Here is a 20,425-nt window from a genome sequence, read left to right on the forward strand (position 1 = left end):
TCGGCGCGTCGTGCATCGTCGTGGCGCTGCTGTGCGACGCGCTCCTCGGCAACATGCAGCAGCGCGTGCTGCAGGGCGGCACGAGCGTCGAGATGCTCGTCTTTTGCCAGGCCGGCTTTGGCACCCTCGCCATGGGGCTGGTGGCCGGCGCGAGCGACAAGCTGGGGCCGGGCGTAGCGATGATGCGGGCCGACCACCGCGTCGCCGGCGCCATCCTGCTCTGGGCGGTCGCCATCACCGTCGGCGTCACGCTGGTGATGCGGCTCGTCGGCGAGTTCTCCGCGGTGACCGCCGTCGCGGTCACCACGGTCCGGAAGGCGGCCACCCTCGCCGCCTCCTACATCCTCTTCCCGAAGCCGCTCGGCTGGGGGCACGTGGGCGGCGCGGCGCTAGTTTTCGGCTCCGCGTTTGTGAAGCACGCGCTCGGGAGGAGGAAGGCGTGACGACTCGAGCAGCCGCGCTCTCTTGTGTCTTGTGACCGTTTGTACGCGTAATGTTCGCAGTCCTTCTCCTATTCTCGCTTCAACCTTCGTGCCGAGAAAAGTTCGCGAAATATTAATTCTTTTCTGTGGCGGCCCAGCCAGCCCAGGAAAAAGTGCAGGGATGTGTCGCGCCCCATCCTACTACGAAGTCCTCGGCGTGCGCTCCAACGCCAGCGAGGACGAGCTGAAGCGGGCCTACCGCAGGCTGGCGCTCAAGCACCATCCCGACCGACACCCCGGCGAAGAGCGCGGCGAGCACGAGGCGGATATATGCGGCACCGAGACTGCACCCGGCCATGTTCCGCTGCACATGCACGTTGCCCCTGTCCGCAGGCGAAGTTCAAGCAGGTCAACACCGCCTACGAGGTGCTGGCGGACAGCAAGACTCGCGCGCAGTACGACAAGTTTGGCCCCTCGCTCGGCGAGGACATCGACGAGGACGACGCGGTGCACGTGCCTCCTGCAGTGGTGCGAGAGGCGATGCGCGAGGCGATGATGTACCTGCAGGAGCAGCTGGCGGGGGCGTACCTCGGCGCCGCACCGGGCGGCGAGCCCGCGCGCCCCTTCCGCCGGCACTACTCTGCCCCGCAGAGCCGGGTCGGCTGCGTGGAGTGCGCGCTCTTCGGCGTGGCGCAACTACTCCCGGCGCTGCTGCTGCTGCCCCTCGTCTTCGCGCCGCCGGCACAGCCGCCCGCCGCGCTCCTCGACGCCAAGCCCTTCTTCTCCTTTGCTCCCAGCGGCAACCACACCATGCAGAGAGCGGCGCCGCTCGGCTGCGCAGACTTGGACGCCGACGAGATGCCTCCAAGCGAGCCTCGCGCCGCCCGTCCCGCGCCTCCGACGCGGCGCGGCCTCACCCCGTGCCCCGCCCCGCGCCTCGGTCCGACAGGAGAGGCCGAGGACCCGCGGCTCGCTCGCGCCAGGCAGATGCTGCGCGCCGCGCAAGAGGCGGAGGACAGAGAGAAGGAGGAGGAGGAGGAGGAGGAGAAGCAGCGGGCAGTGGAGAAGGAGAATGCAGACACGCAGGCGGGATCGCGCGGCGGCAAGCCAGCAGGAGGGCCGCGGCGGCTCGAGCCCGTTGCCTTTTACGTCGAGAGAGAGGCGTGCGGCGCCACGTAGCGATGGGTAGTCACGGGCAGCACGACGCGCCTCCCTACAGCTGCCTCGCCTCTCTCCTCCCCACTGCTGCCTCTCTCCTCCCTGCCGCTCCGGTGGCCTTTGAGACAACACAGCTGGAAATGACTTTGTGTTTCCCAGGTTGCGGCGGCGCTCGAGGCGGACGCGGCGCTCTCGGATCGGGTCGAGGGCATCGTGCTCGCGACGGCGCTGCGGGACGCGCGGGCCGGTTGCGGCGCAGAGCGGCAGCGCCTCTCGCGCCTTACAGAGGCCTCCACACACACACGCACGGACGCACACACACGCGCGCGCACACCACGCACACGCACACACACACGCATACACACACGCACACACACGCACACGCACACACACACACACACGGCCCCAGCGCTCTCAATGCCGCGGGGCTCCTGTCTGCCGACACGGAGGCCCGAGGGAGAATAGCCTGGCCCTTGCTAGCGTGTGGAGATCTTCACCTCACCTCACCTCGCCCTAGGCCGCCCTTCTTAAGCCAAAGGGCGAGGCGAGGCAGGCGGCGATGAGTTTGGCGCGCGCGTACGAGGCGGGATCGATGGCGCAGTGCGCGCGCGCCGCGCAGCTCGCGCGGGCAACGGAGAGGGGGCGCGCCGACCGCCAACGCTGCGCCACTGGGAGCTGAGGCGCGGGTTCACTTTTCGATGTTCCCGGCCCGCGCAACCGTGGCGCACACGTGAGGTGCGAGTGAAACCACCAGTGTTTTGAATGACACCGACATCACACAAGCCTCAAGGCGGGTAGCGAAAGCGCGTTGTGTAAATAAATAAAACGGACATCTCTACTGTGACAGCGCGTTGTGTGCAAGAACATACCTCACTCGATAAGTACATAAAATGATCGGGCCGGAAAACACGTAACACGCTGACGCCAGGCACACGCACGTACATGTTCACAGCACACCCTCGCAAGCTAAGCTCGGCGCACTCGTCAGTCTACAGTCTCTCAGACGGAGAGGACTCTCTCTCACGCGCGTGTGCGCTCTCAAATACACCACACTCAAGACAAATATGACAAGGATAAGATTCCGTGTAGTCCTGTCACTGGACCTGTCCTGACCCTGTGCTTGCAGTGGTTCCAGCAGTTGTGGCGGAAGAGTCGGCTACTGAGTGTCTAGGCGAGGGACGCTTCAGCGAGGTTGGCTGCCGCAGCATCGCCTCTTGCGTCTCTCCGCGCTCCCCCCCCTCCCCCTCCCCCACCGGGTAAGGCGGAGGCCCTCCCTGCTGCACCTTTGCCTCATCGTCCTGGCTGTGCGAGGGCACACACGCAAAGAGGACTTTGCCGTCGAACTCGGGAACCGCTGAGAACGTCTTGATCGGAGTCTCGCTGCGCTGGCTCATAGGCACGTGCACCACATTGGGCGGGGTGGCGGTGTGGTCTAGCTGGAACGGGGTGGGGCTCTGCCTCTCTCCTGAGCGCGGCGGAGCAGGGGCACCGCCTGGCTCGCGCAAGAGGGAGCTACGGCTGGGACTCGAGGAGAGGGAGTGGCAAGGCGAGACGCGGCCGGTGCGTGGCGAGTCGTCGTCCGACTCCTCGGCCCGCTGACGCACGCTCCCCGTGCTGCGCGCCCGTGGCAGCCGCTGCCTTGGGCGAGGAGAGCCGGAGGGTGACGACGAGGTCGACTGGCCTGTCTGCTCATCCGCCACCTGCACGCGAGAGGGATGGAGGTTGGTCGCGCCCACGAGCGTGCACTGCGCTTTGGCGCGCGGCTCCGCACCCTGCGGAGCCCGCACCGCTGCTCCTGCAGCAGCCTGTTTGTCTCTTGCATCGACTCGATTGTCATGAAGTTGAGGTGCACTTGCCGCAACATCTCGGACATCTTTACCGTGTCTTCCGCCATGGCCGCGCGTCGCAGCCAATGCAGCACCAGCACCAAGGGCGCTGCAGTGCTGCAGGTTGGAGTGTGGTCCAGCAGTCCGACGGGGGTATCCGGGGGCGCGGTGGGGCAAGCGCTTCATCAACAAACGTGGCCGGCTAAAAGACGAGGTTCGATAGTGGATGCACCCCTGGGGAAAGCGACAATCCCCCCCGGTTTGGGGAAAGCGAACAATCCTAGTGAGGAGCGAGTCCTTTTTCCAGTGTATGTAGCTCTTACGTACGTACGTGTTTTTTGTGTATGGTAAATTCTGGCCGCATCCCTCCCCTGTCCTCTCGACTGCTTCCCTCTTTTACATACATATAAGGGCTACGCGAGTAGATGGGACGGGAGGACTGTGTGTGTGTGTTCTATGTTTGTCGGTGCTCGTGGCTCTTACGCCGACTACTGCCCCCCCCGCGGTGGTGCGGGTGCGGCGACTGCGGGTTCCGCGCCGGCCGCAAACCCGCCGCTCCCCCACGTACGTTGCCAGCCAGGCGATTGATTGCCAACTTCGCCGCCGCGGCCGGTGCTGGCGCGGAAGACGGCGGCTATCCGCGCGTGTCGACCTCCCCTCCTCGGTGCCGTGCGTGGGAGCTCTCGCAGGACATGTTCAACGATACGGTCAAGCCGGTTAAAGCTGTTAGGTTAGGCAAGCTAGGATGAAACTGTACGTCAGAAGCAGACATGTACATGTCATGTTATGTTGTACCAGGTAGGTAGGTAGAAAGGTGAAGAACAGCCAGGCTTCGACTGTACCACACCCCGCAAAATCGGAACCCAATTTGCTTGCGGCGCCAACGTGCGCCTCGGTGCGGCGCAGCCTTATTTTAACGACGACGCACTGATGCTCGAGGAGCACTGCACCGGGCCCTGCGCCGATCAGGTGAGCAAGCTCTCCGCGGAGGTGTTCGGCCCGCCTACAGGAGCCCTCGGTGAAGGCACCTTTGCCGCCGCCTCGCAAGCACCACCTTGGATACACCCTGGTGGCCCGACGGTCCCAGGTGCGCAGCCGCTGCGCGATGGTGCCGACGGACGTGAGGCGGTCACAGGCGGCGAGCCGCCCATCTGGAGAGAGTACGAGGGGACGTGGGAATGCACCTGGATCAGCGGTGACCAGGACAGCTTCCTCGCCTCACAGGGCGTGCCGTGGTTCACTCGCATCGGATTTCAGGCTCTCGGCTCGGGCGTGGGCACCGGGATGACGATCCGCCTCGTCGGCGACGGCAGCGCCTGGGTCGTGCACTTCTGGCTCCCCGGCCTTCCTGATTACGGAGAGAGCTTCACCGGCGCCTTCGCGACGGCTTACGTGTTTCTCCTTGGCTTCGATGGCCGGCTGCGAAAGTCGGACCTACCGATGATCGGTCGGCACTCCACCGTCGGCGCGTACGAGAGGAGTGGTCCAATGTATGCCGTGCGGCTCGACAATGGAGGCTACCTGACCACAAGGCACGAGCTGGTCGACGGCGGCACCGGCATCATTGCGCATGGGGCGTGGATCGCGGACGGCCACCCGCTCACGGCCACGACGTCCTTCTTTCGCCGGGTCGGCGCCGCTCGCAACGGCTCGACCCCGGCCTCCTCGGCACGCGGATGGGATGCCGCCGCCGGCTCGGCAGCCGCGACAGCCGCGAATGCGCACCCTCTCCTGGTGGCGGCGGCGGCCGTGGGTACACTTGCGCTCGGTGCCCTCTGCCTCGGCCGGCGTCGGCCATCGTCGACTGCTCGCGCGGCAACGAGGGGCCAAAGACGGCTGGTCTAGGTTCGCCAATGGGCCGGTGAATGGTAACAACTAACATCATCGAATTAGGGACCGTACGTTCAGGCGCGTATGAGAGAGAGAGAGAGAGAGATCTTTCTCTCTTCGCGTATGTGCGAGAGCCGCGGAGTCGTTCAACACCATCGACGCATGCATGCTCGAGCCGTCCAAGAGTGCGTTCGGGTAAGGGGTATGCGAAGCCGCGTTGTATTAGCGAGAATTGTTTTTAGCATCCCCTGCAGTTGTGCACTTTTTTCGCACTTGGCACATCGTCATCGACATGGCGCGGTGGCATCTGAGGGAGGGTGTAGGGGATGTAGAGTGTAGAGCGCTGTAGAGCTGTAGAGATGTCATGAGAGGATGTAGAGCGCTCTGGAGCGCTGTAGAGCTGTAGAGCTCTACATCCGCCGCGGGACGATGCGGGTGCGTTGTAGAGCGATGTAGAGGCGCTCTATACAACGAGACGGCCTAGAGAACACAACCCCCTCTCTCTTTTCTCCCAGTAAGCTAAAAGTACGTACAACGAGAGAGAGAGACGTACACCGTGAAATCTCTACAACAAACTCGACATCATAAGCGGCGAACGAGGCACGGTCGCTCTCCGACATGAGGCGCGTTGCACTTGCCAGTGCTGCCCTGGCCTTCTGTGTGCCCGCCCAATGGGTGGGAGGTGCCTCTGCTGCTGTGGCATGCCTCACGGCTGCGACTGGCCGGCGCCTCGCTCGGCTCGGCGTAGCGATCGTAGCCAGCGCAACTCGCCTGGACTCAACGCTCAGGCCAGGAGCTCCCGCACGCGCTGGCGCGAGTCATGGCGCATGCAACGCGTCTGAATGCTCGCCTCGCCTCGCGCAAATGCGACCGTCCTCGCAGCCGACAGTCCACCGCCTGCTAAAGAAGCACAGCGACGAATGCGGCACCGGCGACGCATGGCAGGCTGGTCATGACGCAGTTATAGGGTGTTGTGTGCCGTCAGAGTGACCGTCTCTGTGTGTCAGTGATAGTCAGGGCCGTCCATCAGAGCTCCAGTAAGCTCGGAGACACCCCATTAGCGCGGCTCGACCTCTTTGAGTCACTGCCTTCCCAGCGGTTTGGCTGTAGAGCCTCTACAACAAACTCTACAGCAAAATCGCGCTCTACATCGCTCTACAACGCACGCAGTTCGTCACGCGGCGGATGTAGAGCTCTACAACTCTACAGCGCTCCAGAGCGCTCTACATCTCTACAGCTCTACAGCGCTCTACACTCTACATCCTCTACACCCTCCCTCAGGGTGGCATCCTGTTTAGCTCGTCGTTTACGTTTTTGCCCGCTCCGCCCCCCCCCCCCCCCCCGCGCCGAAACTCGACAGACGACACGACACGGCGCGCTGCCGAGTGCCGTGTCTCCGTGTGCCGAAAATACCGACACGTCGCAGTTCTCTCCATGCGCGCAGCGGCGGGGGTGCTTCGGTCCCCTCCCTGACGAAATCTTTGCGCTCTCTCTTTACATACAATAAGGAGCTACATAGAATGAAAATGGACCAATAAAGTATTTTCCCTCTCACACGTGTGGATTGGTGGGCGGTTCCGGTGGGCCTGTCGCCGCGAACGATTATCTAGTGAAGAGTCATCTACAGACTTGTCATCAGCCGTAACAGCCGATCAATCAGTCACAGTCAAACGGACAACGGTCGTCGGTCAACTACACACCTATGCCTAAGCGCAGATCAGCCAACAACGACGCCGAACCAGGCTCGCCACCGCGCACGCCTCCGACAAAGCGACGAGTACCAGTAGCTCCCGGGGCACCAAGTCGGCCGATTGCAAAGAGAAGACCGCAGTCGGCGATCGCCTTCATGGAGTTTATGCGCAGCGAGCAAGAGGTCCTTGCCATGGTGGGCGTAGCAGCGTGGTCCAACCGGTTTGAGACCGCCGACGTCCATGCACCGGTGAGCTCCGTGTGTGCGGAAATTAGAGACTGAGAGTGAGACTTGGCTCATCCTCGAGAGGTTGTAAGTGAATTGATGCGAAAGAAGACGTGTTTCATTTGCGTGTAGAGATTCAACCTGCACAGGTTGTTCTCATCGAGCTGATTTTCAGGGAAGGGTGGGTGAACCGCGCTCCGCGGTGTACGGGGTCGCGTTCCACGCGTTCTCACGCGTCAGCCGCAGAAGACGAACGCCTTGTGCTCCCGGTCCGGCGGGGCGGCTGGATGAGTGCCAGCGGTGATCGGCCCGCCTTGCAGCGTCGGCCAATTATCCTTCTCTTGGCCGCATTATCCATTAATACCAGCGAGCAGGCGGCCGTGAGGAGCTCGCAAGGGAGCTCGGCGACGGCGATGGCGACGGGGGCTCGGCGAGGGAGAGAGAGAGGTCCCGCCCCGTAGTAGAAGAAGGACCCGCTTGGGCACATGCCGTCGACGAGGTCATAGCAGACCTATCCTTGCTGGCACCTCGAGTCTGGCACGGCAGTCGGCAGTCGGCCGTTTGAGCCCGTATAAAGCGGTTGACGGCAGAAGTGGTTGGCTCGTGCCAGCCGATCAGCAGGTGATTCCCACTCACTGCTAGGCTAATGTCGGGCTGTCCTGCGGCAGTGTGGTGCCGTGAGGGGCGACGCCCCTACCCAATCCCAAAAGAAACTACGTACGTACGACAGCAGTCAGTAAGTACCGTGCCCGGGCACACAGATCAGAGTGGATTAATTCTTTATCAAAAATCGAGATGGACCCTGGACTAGGATAATACGTCTGGGGATTGACCCGAACTCCCCTGGCGGTGCGCCATATGACTGCAGTGATTTTGAGGAGGAGGATGAGTCCGATGGCAGTGCGACTTGAGGAGTTATTATACTCTTACCAAGCCGAGGAGGAGGAAAGTTGAGACAGGTCCGAAGACCAGTGGGAAGTCATATAATACGGGGGTTTGGCCGGCAGCAGGGATGGGAGGACGGCACGCCGCCACCACACAGGGATTTCACGTAAAGGAGCTGAGTGGACAGAAAAGAAAAAAGAAAGAAAACCGACAATCCAAGGGAGGGATGGGAGGACGGCACGGACAGAAACGAGGGCGGGGCGGGCTCAACATATTTTTGGTGCGAGACGAAAGTACCGGTCTTCGCGCCCCCCCTTCGCCTGGCTACCTAGGTCAGTCGTACCATGGAAAAGTCGCAACGCCTCCTCGTTCCCGTTGAGAAGGAGCGGGGTGAGGGCGCCGTCAGCGCCAAGTCGAGTCGCGGATCCTTCTCCTTTGAGGGTGGTGAGTCGATGGTCGAGAGTCAACGTGCGAGGCTCAAGCAGACCTCGTCGGCGGATGGCGGTGTTCCGAGGCGCAGCGTCAACGTGGAGGTCCTCAAGACCACACTGGCGGGCGGGTTCGCGGGTATGCTGGCCGGCGGAGGCATCATGCTGGGAGCGCTGCGGCTCTCTCCGGTGGCCCGCGCCTCCAGAGGCGCCAGGCTGGCCATCGCCACCGTCTCGCTCTGTGTGCCGGCGCTGGCCTTTGCCCACACAGCAACTACACGAAAGTTCGGGAGTCCGCCGCCAAGGTGGGCAGTACCCGCCGGCGCACGGGTCCAGGCGGTTCAGAACCCACCGACGCCGTGCGAGTGAGTGGGGAGAGAGATATACAACCGATGCAGCTGCTGACTTGGTCAGGGTTTTATGATACGCAGAGTCATCGTCACAAGCAGTTAGGGAGAAAATGGATGGGGCGAGAGGGAAACACGGCTTTAGGCTTTAGGGGCCTACCGTTTCGCGAGACACGTTGCCCCTCACATGCCCGATGCCGCCTGCGTGTGTCGGCTGTCGCTGTGTGTGACTTGTGTGTGGTTCACAAGTTCAGACTTCGGTCTTGCGCTCAGAAACACGGCATGGTCGACGCCCGTCCTGCACCTTCTCTCCGCTCCTCCTCCCCACTGACGAAGGTGACGCGCCCACCACCTCCATCCACGCACACGCGGACCGGGCTGGCGCCTGGCGGGCGTGCTAGCTAGGTGCAAGGTGGCTGGTCGGCTGCTGCTTCCATCCACCACCCTGACCGCTCGCCCCTCCGCGCCCCCGCTGCTGCGTGGCTGTCGTCCCACTGCTGAGCTCAACCGTTGCCAGACCCGCATACTCGTAATGAATGGTGGGCGTGCCCACCCCCGAGTGGTTCGACCCACGCAAACCCGAGACGGTGACGGGATGCTGGCTCAGTGATCTCAGGCCCAGTGAGGTAGTGCACGAGACTATCCTGGAGCCTGATGAACAAGCTCCTCTTGTAGCTCGATCGGTCACACCGCCATCGCCGTCGGGGAGAGGGGGGACGGCACTGCTTCTGCAGCGTGCACCTCGATCGATCCTGTACCGTGTTTGTTATGACCCCCCCCCATGAACACACCAGTGAGGGTGGGCGAGACGATCGAGGGGTCCCGTACCATGCGGAATCGACCCTATCAAGTGCTCAAGTGCTCAAGACCTCATTAATGCCGTCGCTGCATCTGAGCCCGCTGGGATTCGGTCGCGTAAACAGCCAAATTTCATATCGATCGGCCGATATTACGACTCCCAGGCGCCAGGCCACCCCCGGGTTAGCAGCCGATTTCATGCCCCCGCTCATTCGAGCCACCGCTCGACCCCTCGTTATCCTCCGAGCCCATTCCCCTGCGAGGCAAACTGGCTCATACCACACCTCGAGCCAACTTCCTGTCCACAGGCTGGCAGCGCGAGGCGAAGGCAAAGGGCAGCCGGATGGACACGGTAACCAAGGAAGGCGGGGCGCTCTTCAGCGCATGCATCTGCTGCATCAATGAGGTTCGCACAATGCGCGTCACAGCCCGCTGCCACTGCCGGGAAGGGCCCCTCACCCTGGCGCCCTGCCTGACCCGCTCTACAGATGGACACGACGGATATCCTCATCCTCTGCAAGGGTGCGCAGGAATTCCTCTGCATTGAGGAAAAGGTCTGCCTCGCGGCAGACACCGAACACTTCCCCATCGGCCTCATCAAGGAGGACGGGATGATCTGCAAGGTTGGCCTCCCCTGCTGCACGTGCGGGCTCAAGGTGCCAGAGGTGCTCATCAAGGGGGAGGGCCAGTGTCTCTGCTGCAAAAACAAGGCGTCCTTCCCGTTTGTTGAGGAGTACGTGGCAAAGCCCGTCTGTGCAATCTGCTTCATCGCCCTGATCCCCAACTTTGGCATTTGCAAACCCTTCAAAGAGGTGATGGGCGCACCCGAGATGGCTGAGATGGAGCGCTGAGACGGAGGGGAGAGGATGGGTGAGGAGGTTGCGAGGGAGGAGACGCGGGGGGCGCCGGGGGGGGGGGGGGGTCTGAGGGAGAGAGAGAGAGAGGAAAGGGAGAAGGGGGTTCAGAAGAGTAGTCGTGCCGTGAGCCGCTCGTGGGAGCATTAAACCGTCTGTGACGGTGTGGAGATTTGTCTTACATTGCCTGCCACTAAACCACTTATACACACATAAGAGCATCAAAATGATCAACAAGCACCGTGGGGTCCCTAGAGTTCAAGACCCCACAGCGGCCGGCCGCCCTGCAGCCAGTCAGGCCCCAAGCTCTTGATCCACTTCACCATCGCGATAAACGCGGCGGAAGCCTCAAAGTTGTGCGGGTCGCCACGGCCACGACAGAGCCCGAAGTTAAAGCTGAGCGTTGCCGCAAGCAGGGCGTCGTGTGCCATCGTCGGCTGGACGAACGACTCGTGAAGCACACCCGCCGCGCGCATCTTGTCAGCCAGCAGCGCCTGCGAGTCGCTAAACGCCTCTTCCCCTCCCCAGGTCATCCACACCGAGCCAGGTCTCGCCGCGGCTCGAAGCTCAGCCTCGCTCGCCAGGCTCGGAGAGACGAGTGAGTCCGAACTGCGCCGTTTTCTAGTCGCGTACGCATATCCAGGCAGGTATGCTGCCCCAGATCCAGCAGGGATGACGTCGCCCCATCCGAGGGGAGCCTAATTAGGTGGGCGGGTCGGTCGGTGATGATGAGGGCGGGAAAGGGGAGGGCGCAATACGGAGCACAAAACGCCCGCCACGCGCCTTTGGCTCCTCCTCCGTTGGCGTGAAGTGCTCTGGCTCAAGGCCGCAAGTGTTCGCGCTGTACTTGATCGCCGACGGCGTCTCGAGCGCCTATATGCTTGAAAGTCGACGGCCGGTGGAGAACTCTCGCTTGTAAGAGGCGAGCCGATGGAGGCCCATGGCGCCTCGTCGGCCAGGTCAGCCCACGGAGAGACAAGGCCCAGACCAGCGGGCGGGGGCAGCGGATCTTCCGGCTCGACGTCGGGCGAGTCCGCTGGCACGGTGCCCACGACTGAGGTGGCGGCGAGGAGCGTGGCGAGCGCCTGGCCGCCTCCGCTGGAATCGCCGACGACGACGATGTTCTCGGCGCCGTACATCGTTACCAGCGAGCGGTAGCAGCGCACCAGCTGCGAGAGCGCGTGAGGCCACGGCTCCGCCCCCGCTGAGGGCCACGAGGGGAGGAGGACAACCTGTCCGGTGGTCTCAGAGAGGAGGTAGCCGACGAACGCGAGGTACTGGTGTGCGGTCGTGCCGATGTTGCCGCCGCCGTGCACCCAAAGGATGATTCGCGAGCCAACCTGCGTTGGCGCGTCAGTATGAGTCGGAAGCCTAAACGGGACCACACAACCCATCCCTGAGCGCACACCTCGCCCGGCGCGACATTGGTTGGCAGCGGTCGGCCGCTCTTGTCTTTCGCGCCGGGTGGTGTCGGGAGCTTGCTGAAGCGCTTTGGGTAGACCCAGATGCCGCCGCACTCGTCGCCGTTTGGCGCGTAGACGCCCGGCTTGCACACGGCCGTCGAGGCGGTCATGAATTTGGTGTTTGGGCCGTTGGCCCAGCCTGACGCGATTCGCATGCATCTGCGCAGGCCGCTGCAGGTGTCGAGAATCCCTCCGGTCGCCTGTTTATATGACGGCAATGGTAAGGCCAGCCTCTCCGGGGATGACAACTCCACTCTCACTCCCAGTGCGCCTCGCACACCGTCCCGAACCGATTGGGATCCCCGCCCTCCAGCCCTCGAATGGGCACCCGCTCGCAGCACGAGAAGAGGAAGCGCGGGCTGATTCGGGTCCAGGGACCATAGATGCTGAGGTAGGACTCCTCTTCGGTGACTGTCGGTGGAGCCTTCCAGTAGAGCGTCCCAGGGCCAATCGAAGCTGCGTGCGCCGTGTGCTGCCCCATGAAGGTCATCGCGCCGCATCGGTCCTCGGCAGGTAAGCAGCAGATGCACGCCGCTTTGGCCAGCTCCGGCGGCCCGCAGTAGCATGGCGGACTGATGTAGCGGCCCACGGATGCACCACAGAAGTAGTTGTAGGCGCACGTGCAAAAGTTGTTGCCCCCCTTTGTGATTGACAGTGGCTGGGACGTGTCGCAGACGCCAATGTAGAGTGCTGCGAGGCACCTGTCATACGCGCAGCACAGGGTGTGCCCAGGCGCAAAGAATGCCTCAGCATCAAGCTCCCCAGCCTTTTTGTCATCAAGCCGGAGCAGTGAGAGGAACACGGCCTCTTGCGTGCCGTCTGGGCTGCACGGGCCGTACTGCTCAGCAGCCAACTGGCTTTCAAAGTCGCTTCCAATGAGCTTCGCAAACGCAGCGCCATCTCGGGTCTGTATCCCTCCACTGCCAAAGACACCGAGCGCTGGCTGGAGGCTCTTCATTGCATCGGAAGCAAAGCTTACCAAATCTGATGTGCTGAGGTTGCGCTGGGTGACCTCGTCGTTGCCGGCGAAGACGCCTCCGCGGGCCATTGCCATCGGCTGCGGTCCCCCGCTGCTGGCAGCTTCGAGCCGTCGCCGACCCGCCAACCAATCGGCGGCAGGCCTGGGCAGGTCTGGCTGGGTCACGACCATGGATGGCTGTGAGCGCCGGTGTCTCACCGGAGCGCTAATGGTGTTTGGAATTGGCCCAATTCGCAATGATCGGAAAAGGCGAGAGGGAGAGCGGAGCCGGAGGATGAACCTTGAAGTTGAACGACTACAACAATGTAACAACACGTCGCCGGCGAGGAATAATGCTCCCGCAGCGCGTCTCTAAGCTCTCCACGTATACGACCTACACACCTCCCTTCGGCAGCGTACTGCTCCTGGGCACCGGCCCGTGTGGCCGAGCAGATTTGCTGGGCTCGTCTTGTGGTGAAGGCGGCCTCGGCCGTTTGGTCGTGCCACTGGCGGGAGGCGCCGTTGTGATCCACCTCGCCATCAGCCCGCGCTGCTTTCCTCTTTCGCGGCAGCGCCGCAGCGCGCGCCTCACGTCGTCGAGCGTCACGCCGGAGCTACGCGCGACCTGGACGGCGGCGCCCACACCAACAGCGTCGGCGGTGCGGATGTTGTGAGGCAGGTCGTCAAAGAAGAGCGCACGGCGCAGGTCGACCTTGAGCGCCGCCGCGATCGCCTTCAGGTGCGTGCTCTTGCTGCCCGGCTGCACCACAGCGTGCCCGTAATCGAGGCGAAAACCTTGCAGGAGGCGGGTGGCGGTGGCCGCGGCGGGCGAGGCCGACGCGATCCCGATTGGAACACGGGCGCGCGAAAGCGCCTCGAAAACCGCGGAGACCTCTGGGAAGAGGCGCAGCGTGCGGCCAGCCGTGTCGGACGCCTCGCCAGGCGCCACAACACGCGCAGCATCAAAACTCTCGCAGTTGCCGTTCCAAAGGGTGGAGTCAAGGTCGAAGATGGCGACAGATGGATTGCAGGACGCGATCAGCGCGGGCAGGTCCACCGTGGAGTGGCTGGCCTCCCCACCACTCGCCCTCGAAGAGGAGGGCTCGGTTGGAGGTCTGCGCTGCTCACGACAAGGAGGCTCCATACACACAATCAAGCTCACACAAGCAACAGGCCCGCAAACGGCGCACCGCTGGGTGTTAAAAAATTCTTCGCAAGATCTAAAGAAAGAAAGAAAGCACCCACGCACAAAGTGAAGGATGGGAGGACCGCACGCCGCCACCACACAGGGATTTTAAAACCCTGCACAACAAAAGCACACAAACACCCTCCCCTATCCCTGCATGGCGTGGCACAGGCGCGTCCTCATCCCCTCCTCCGCTTCCCCTTCCACCCGCTCAGAAATCCGCTCTAGGATGGCGCTAACCACCTCTTCAGCCACTTTCGTAGCCGCAGGTCCGTCTTCCGGCTTCACGTGGAACAGTGTGCGAAATTTACCGCCGCACCCATGAGAGGCGGCTAGCGCAGGGAAGCGCTCCGTCCCGAGCGACTCGAGAGGGATCCCCACCGCTTGCCAGTGGCGCGTCACCTGTATCGCCCGCACAGGATAGCGTGCTTTCTCTTCTTTCACCAGTGTGCTGTGAGAGAGGCTTGTCTCTTAAGAATTCTTTCACCAAGGCTCCTCTCCGTCCTCATCGCCACTGCCGCTGCAGCCGCCGCCACCGTCGTCACCGCCAAACATACGCTTGCGCGCTTGTTGGCTCGCCATGCCCAGCTTAGAGGCCGAGAAGGCTGCGCGGGCCTTCGGCAGCACCGCTCGCATCTCGGCAGTCCCCAAATCGCACCGCAAACCCTTCTACGCTAGAAAGAACTCTCTCGGCTGCGCCTACTCGGTAACGGTGTGCGTGCTCGTCTCGACGACGATCGTGATCAACCACCTCATCTTCGGATTCTCGCAGCTGGCTGGCGCCGACATGGCGCGCCTCCCGTCCCGCGCTGCTGCCGCGTCGCCGCGGCGCTGCCCTCGCCCGCGTCGCGTGCCGGATCGTGACGCCGCCGCCCGGCCCTCCCGCCGCACAGATCGAGGGTGGGAACAAGGCGTCGACCAACCCGGACTACTGGGACCCGGACGCCGGGCTGTTCAAGGCGGTCTTCGACGTGGGGCTCACCTTCAACGCGACGAGTCAAGACGCGGTCGAGCTGCAGGCCTTTGCGTACAGCCAGCTCTGCCAGCACACGCCCTACTACCCGGAGATCGACTGCGAGCTGCAGTCGGACCAGATGTCGGTGTGCGTGGTCCTCAAGTGCAAGCAGTTCCAGATGTCCAAGCAGGCGGTGCAGATGTCCTACATGTACTCGATCTGGGAGCTCTGGGAGATGAAGACGGTGCGGAGAGGGGAGAGGAGAGGAGAGCGCGTGCACGGACCGGCGCCGCGGCACGCTCTCGGCAGAAGAGGGTGCCCAACAGTCGCGGCGGCGCCGTCTCGCTCACCCACGTGATCTCCACCCTCGCAGATTGAGCCGCTGCCCGGGGAGCCCGCCGAGTCCATCTCGACGGCCAACGTGACCAAGGAGTACGGCAAGCCGGGCGCCGTGGTCCTCTTTGGCTTCTCGTTCGTCTGGCCGCACGTGAAGCTCGCGCTGCTGCACCTCTTCTTCTACCTCCCGATGACGAGCAGGGGCCGCCGCAACGGCAACTACTGGCTCGCCGTCTTTGGCAAGTGGTCCTTCACCGACGTGCTCGTCATGTCTGCGCTCGTCGGCGTCTTCCACCTCACGCTCGACACGACGGCGTCGGAGGTGTGGGACTCGGCGGGGCCGGACCTGATCGAGACGTGCGGCGGGACCTGCGGAACGTTCATGCACGAAAAGACGCACCCCTTCGAGGGGATCGGCCAGGCGATCGAGGCCAAGCTGCCGCCGCTGCAAAAGTTCAACGACTGGAACCGCGAGCAGCAGGACAAGATGGACGCGGCTTGGGACGAGTTCGTGACGAAGCAGAAGGAGAAGATGGACAGCGCGTGGGACAACGTCTTCCACCACGGCGAGGCTCCGTCGGCCGACTTCTCCTGCTCCTGCGCCTGGACGGCGAACTTCGCCTGCCCGGACGCGCCAATGCCGGGCAACAAGGGCTACGCCCAGAAAGACAACTCGGCGTGCTACGCGTACTGCTGCCCGGAGGACGGCGCGGCGAGCCAGCCGTCGACCGGCCTCGCCAGCCGGATCCCAAAGGTGACGACTGCGTGGGACAACTTTGTGGACAGCATGAAGGCTCAGCCCGCCTCGCCCGCCCCCCCCCAGCCCACGCAGCGTGCCTCGATCCCTCCGCTCCTCCTGCCCGCGCCATCTCGCCTGCGCTCCCCTCTCGCCTCCGCTCCCCTCTCACCTCTGCCCCCCCTCTCTCCGCCCCCCTCACCCGCCCCCCTCACCCGCCCCCCTCACCCGCCCCCCTCACCCGCCCCCACAGGCGGAGATGGCAAAGGACCCTGCCGACCGGATGGGGCAAGCCGCGTGTGCCAGCGGCTGCGCCAACCTCGGCAAGGTGATCGGCGAGGCGCTCGACGCGGTGCACCCCGACCTCGTCTCGACGCTGCACGCCGGCGTGCAGATGGAGGGGATGGTCGCCATGTACTCCTTCTGCATCGCTGTCATGCTCTCGCTCATCGTCTCGATCGTGGTCGAGCGGCTCGAGGGGCGCGGCGAGGGGGTCGTCGACCATCACGCCGAGGCGCAGACTCGCCGCCCGCCGCCCCGCGTCCGTGCGCGCCCACCGCGCCCCTATGAGCCACGCCTCGCCTGTGCTTCGTTGCCGCAGGGCTGGGACGGGTACGACTCCGGCGAGGAGGAGTCGGACGACGACGACGCGTTCGACGAGGACGCGGCCGGCTTCCGCGGGCGCGGCGTGCCGACTCCGCCACCGAGCCCGCCGGCAGAGGGGGCGGGCGGGAAGGCGGAGGGGGGGGAGGCGGAGGGGGGGGTGCGGCAGGTGGCGCCGCTGGGGCACGTGTCGGTCGAGGTCGACACGCCGGGCGACGAGGCGGGCTCGTCGTCCGCCGCGCCCGCCGCCGCGCTCGACGCCGGGACGGCGACGAGGACGCCGATCCCCGAGACGCCGAGCGGACTCCGGAGGCGGTTGGCCGGCTCGGTCCACTTTTTGGAGGAGAAGACCAAGACGGCCGTCGGGATCTTCTCTCCGGCGAAGGACACGCGCACGCCGCGCGAGATCCGGATAGAGCGCAAGATCAAGAGGCAGATGACGGTGCTGGGCGGCGCCAAGCCCTTCCCGGTGACGCGCGAGTGGGCGTGGCACTCCACCATCTGCCTCCTCACCAGCGCGATGCTCGCGTACGGCATGTTCACGCCCTGCTTCACGCGCGAGGTGACCGGCTCGGTGCCCGCGCTGCTCAAGGACACCGGCTTCGACTTTGACGAGGAGTACTCGATCTGGTCGCTCTCGGGCATCATCTACGAGCTCGGCGGCTTCAACCGCGCGCTCATGTACACGACGTACCTCGTCTTTTGCGTCATCGGGCCGGCGGTGCGCTGCAGCACGCAGCTGATGCTGCTGCTGCTGCCGTTGCCCACCAAGGTGCTGCGCATGCTGCACGAGCTCTCCCGCAACGCCTCCATCTTTTACGCGCTCGAGGTGCTGCTCGTGGCCGTGCCGCTGCTCAACGTCACCTTCGGCCCCGTGTCGAAGAACCTGCTGACCGTCGAAAACTCGCCCGGCCTGTGCGGGCCGCTCGGCGAGAGGTACGGCCAGGAGACGTGCCTCATGCTGGACGTGCGCCTCGCGAAAGGGTACTGGATCATCTGCGCGCACGTCGCCCTCTTCCTCTACTCGGGCTTCGACGGCTCGCCGACTCACAAGTACTGCCAGCACGAGCTACACCGCTCCGACTGCCCGCCCTTCCCGTGCTGTTCCAAGCAGCAGCAGGACAGCCCGCCGTCAGCACGGTCCGCGCGGCAGCCCACGATGCATTAGCGACATTGCTTCGTCGGACGTCGCCACTTTTCTCAAACCCCTGCTTTCGACTGCTTGACTTGTGTGTGAGTTGTGTGTGACTTGTGACTTATTGTGTCGTGTGATGCGTGGTGTTGCGTACTGCTAAGCAAGATGAGTCAAATGATAAAAGCGCACACAGAAGACACATATTCCACACTCCCGACTGATACGTGAATATCGTGAGGCCGTTTTATGCGGCGTGGATCATTCTCAACAGCCGCCCACTCACCTCTTCGGTCACCCTCTGCATGTGCTCCTCCAGGAGGATGTGAGGGAAGAGGCTTCCGTCGCGCATTGCAGCCAACTGAGCGTCGGCCGGAAGATCGCTCGGCACGCCGCAGAGTCGAGTCCAGCGCGCAAGCACCTCCGCCTCAATCATGCGAGCGAGCGCATCAAAATCGACCTGGGTGGGACTGCCGATCCGCAATGCCTAAAGGGGCACATGAGGGGTGGCCCCTCCTCGTAGCAGCAGGAGGCCGCGGGGCTGGGCAGGGGAAGCAAGGGGCAGGGGAGGCCCAGGGGACACAGAGCAAGCGGAGGCGGCGGCGAGAGCCTCGTGATCATTGACGACGAGGCGAACGCACGGCGCCAGCACGGCGACGCGCACCGAACCTAGCAAGTCTTCGGCGTGCCGCCGTGCCGCCGCCGCTTCCGTCTCAGCCGCCACCGCGGCGGCTGCCGCCTGCGCCTCCGCCTCCGCTCGCCGCACGGCCTTATGCACTTCTATCTCCAGCTCAGCCTCGTGCCGCTTTTGCAGCGATGCGACCTGCGCGACGTGCTCGGCTTCAATCGCCGCCTTGGTGGTGGCGAGCTCGAGGATCCTGTCCTTGCTTTGGGCCTCCAGCCGCGCCCTTGCCTCGCTCGCCTCGCCCAGCGCGCGGGCAGCCTGGTCGGCCTCCTCACGTGCGGAGAGCACCTCGGAAGCTGTGCGCTCGCGCTCCTCCTCGCTGCGGCGCAGCCGCTCCTCCGTCTCGACGAGGGAAGCCGCCAAGCGCTCGAGATCGCAGCTGACTGCGTGCTCTTGCGCTCGCCGCGCCTCTTCTGCCGCCCTCTTGGCCTGCTCGTGCTCCTCACGCGACGCCCGCCCGTGAGCACCTGAGCTTTGGAGCGCAAGCTGCAGGCGCGAGGACTTGCCTTCCGACGCTACCAGGCGCTGCCGGAGCTCCGCTTCCCTGGCCGCATGCTTTGTCTCAAGCAGCTCTGCCCGCGCAAACAGCGAAGCCACCTGTTCTCGTAGGTCTGAGGCCTCGGCCTTTGCCGCCGCCAGCTCCTGTGCCGCCTTTGCCGAATGCCGGCGCGTCAGCTCTGGCCGGCTTGGAGACGCCTCTGCTGGCCGCTGAGCGCCGCCCCTCACGTCCTCCGCCTGAAGGGTCGACAGCACACGGTGAATTGAATTGGTGAAGGTGATAGGACGGGGGCGGGAGGAGAGCAGTCCTGCGCTTGATACAGCATGGCGAGGGCTTGGCCCCTCTCCTCCTGCGCTGCCCGCAGCGCGCGGTTGCTCCTCTGCAGCTTGGTCGAGAGCAGTGCGCAGCGCTCGCACTCCGCTTGCCGCGAAGCGCACTTGAACTGAGCGCCTCGCACCGTGGGGCTCGCTCGCTGTCGGCACGCTCCCGCTGTCTGAGCACGGACCATGGAGTGCGGCGATGGCTGCGTGCGAACGAGGCTTTCCGCTGAGGCGGTCATTGCATGCTGCTTGACTGGCAGCGCACAGGAGGAGGGCCACGCTGCAGGCCGCTGCTCCGCCAGCGGCAGGCGAGTAAGGCGCTCAGCGGAGCGCATTGGGCATGTGGGGGGGCCCAGCGGGAGGGGTGGCGTGTGGAGTTCGTTTCAGACACAAAACAACAAACCCAGGCCCGGGCTCTCTAGCCCGCAACCCGACCCCGATCATCTGGCCCACTGGGTGCGCTTCTTAGCTCCCCGGCCCTGGGTGTGAGGTTACCGACTGCACTCCAAGTGCTCCAAGTGCTCCGCCTGATTAACATCTTCTTTGGGCACATGCCTGGCGCGCCTGTTAAACAAGCGCACTCTCGCCAGTGGGTCCATTGACCACACGCCGTACGGCACCTCCCACGCGTCCACCCACTCGCACTACACCTTCCACTCCGCGCCGGAAGTGTCGGGGCGGCCATCTGGATGGCGCGCTGCCCGGAGGGTAGTCGAGGCGGGTATAGGGGTGTTGGGTGGGGGAGCGCGCATGAAACGTGCCAACAAAATGAAACGCCAAAAAGCCGCCGCCACTCACCCAACCCACCGGCTAGGAATTCCATCCATCCATAGATAAGGAGAGGGTACAGCTGGGGTACAGGTGGGTTAAGATCTCCGTTAGCGGGAGATCGGCGGGAGCTGCGGGACGTTTTACATAGGGAGGTGCATGCAATCGGACTGAAGACTGTCTTGTAAGCGTCGGAGGGGAACGCGAAGCGCGAGATGTGTTTTTCCCTTTTTTTACCTTTTTACTTTAGCAGGCTGCGCTACCAAGCTTAGCGTGACACATGATTTGTATATGAGCGACAACGAGATATGCGGCTAACGA

The 20,425-nt window shown here is 63.9% G+C and overlaps 9 protein-coding genes across 9 annotated transcripts; 6 read left to right on the top strand and 3 right to left on the bottom strand.

Annotated features, from left to right (window-relative positions):
* Nucleotides 1-53: 53 nt before the first annotated feature.
* On the top strand, nt 54-443 carry EMIHUDRAFT_247439 (adenosine 3'-phospho 5'-phosphosulfate transporter 2; the record flags this gene model as incomplete). The annotated part of the gene is made up of 1 exon (XM_005764862.1): nt 54-443. The coding sequence occupies one exon, from the start codon at nt 54-56 to the stop codon at nt 441-443; it is 390 nt and encodes a 129-aa protein (XP_005764919.1).
* Nucleotides 444-603: 160 nt separating this feature from the next.
* On the top strand, nt 604-926 carry EMIHUDRAFT_76701 (hypothetical protein; the record flags this gene model as incomplete). The annotated part of the gene is made up of 2 exons (XM_005764863.1): nt 604-780; nt 822-926. Coding segments are annotated over 2 exons (282 nt in total), but the record flags the coding sequence as incomplete, so codon positions are not given.
* A 3,410-nt stretch (nt 927-4,336) lies between these two features.
* On the top strand, nt 4,337-6,427 carry EMIHUDRAFT_120111 (hypothetical protein; the record flags this gene model as incomplete). The annotated part of the gene is made up of 2 exons (XM_005764864.1): nt 4,337-5,140; nt 6,347-6,427. The coding sequence occupies 2 exons, from the start codon at nt 4,337-4,339 to the stop codon at nt 6,425-6,427; spliced, it is 885 nt and encodes a 294-aa protein (XP_005764921.1).
* Nucleotides 6,428-8,380: 1,953 nt separating this feature from the next.
* On the top strand, nt 8,381-8,833 carry EMIHUDRAFT_247442 (hypothetical protein; the record flags this gene model as incomplete). The annotated part of the gene is made up of 1 exon (XM_005764865.1): nt 8,381-8,833. The coding sequence occupies one exon, from the start codon at nt 8,381-8,383 to the stop codon at nt 8,831-8,833; it is 453 nt and encodes a 150-aa protein (XP_005764922.1).
* Nucleotides 8,834-9,687: 854 nt separating this feature from the next.
* Nucleotides 9,688-10,460, top strand: EMIHUDRAFT_247443 (hypothetical protein; the record flags this gene model as incomplete). Its single annotated transcript, XM_005764866.1, has 3 exons — nt 9,688-9,721; nt 9,918-10,015; nt 10,098-10,460. 3 exons carry the CDS (start codon nt 9,688-9,690, stop codon nt 10,458-10,460), a joined length of 495 nt encoding a protein of 164 aa, XP_005764923.1.
* Nucleotides 10,461-10,714: 254 nt separating this feature from the next.
* On the bottom strand, nt 10,715-12,081 carry EMIHUDRAFT_247444 (hypothetical protein; the record flags this gene model as incomplete). Its single annotated transcript, XM_005764867.1, has 4 exons — nt 10,715-11,161; nt 11,229-11,336; nt 11,486-11,803; nt 11,872-12,081. 4 exons carry the CDS (start codon nt 12,079-12,081, stop codon nt 10,715-10,717), a joined length of 1,083 nt encoding a protein of 360 aa, XP_005764924.1.
* A 101-nt stretch (nt 12,082-12,182) lies between these two features.
* EMIHUDRAFT_120113 (hypothetical protein) lies at nt 12,183-14,028 on the bottom strand (the record flags this gene model as incomplete). Its single annotated transcript, XM_005764868.1, has 2 exons — nt 12,183-12,627; nt 13,418-14,028. The coding sequence occupies 2 exons, from the start codon at nt 14,026-14,028 to the stop codon at nt 12,183-12,185; spliced, it is 1,056 nt and encodes a 351-aa protein (XP_005764925.1).
* Nucleotides 14,029-14,650: 622 nt separating this feature from the next.
* On the top strand, nt 14,651-18,018 carry EMIHUDRAFT_470824 (hypothetical protein; the record flags this gene model as incomplete). Its single annotated transcript, XM_005764869.1, has 4 exons — nt 14,651-14,920; nt 14,964-15,269; nt 15,399-16,115; nt 16,351-18,018. The coding sequence occupies 4 exons, from the start codon at nt 14,651-14,653 to the stop codon at nt 17,866-17,868; spliced, it is 2,811 nt and encodes a 936-aa protein (XP_005764926.1). The 3' UTR covers nt 17,869-18,018.
* EMIHUDRAFT_371325 (hypothetical protein) lies at nt 17,988-19,640 on the bottom strand. Its single transcript, XM_005764870.1, has 3 exons — nt 19,324-19,640; nt 18,443-19,252; nt 17,988-18,319 (listed from the first exon to the last, which is right to left on the bottom strand). The coding sequence occupies exons 1-3, from the start codon at nt 19,522-19,524 to the stop codon at nt 18,080-18,082; spliced, it is 1,251 nt and encodes a 416-aa protein (XP_005764927.1). The 5' UTR covers nt 19,525-19,640; the 3' UTR covers nt 17,988-18,079.
* Between the last annotated feature and the right edge of the window lie 785 nt (nt 19,641-20,425).

This window comes from Emiliania huxleyi (genome assembly GCF_000372725.1).
Source record: "Emiliania huxleyi CCMP1516 unplaced genomic scaffold EMIHUscaffold_578, whole genome shotgun sequence".
In the NCBI taxonomy this organism is placed as follows: domain Eukaryota; phylum Haptophyta; order Isochrysidales; family Noelaerhabdaceae; genus Emiliania; species Emiliania huxleyi.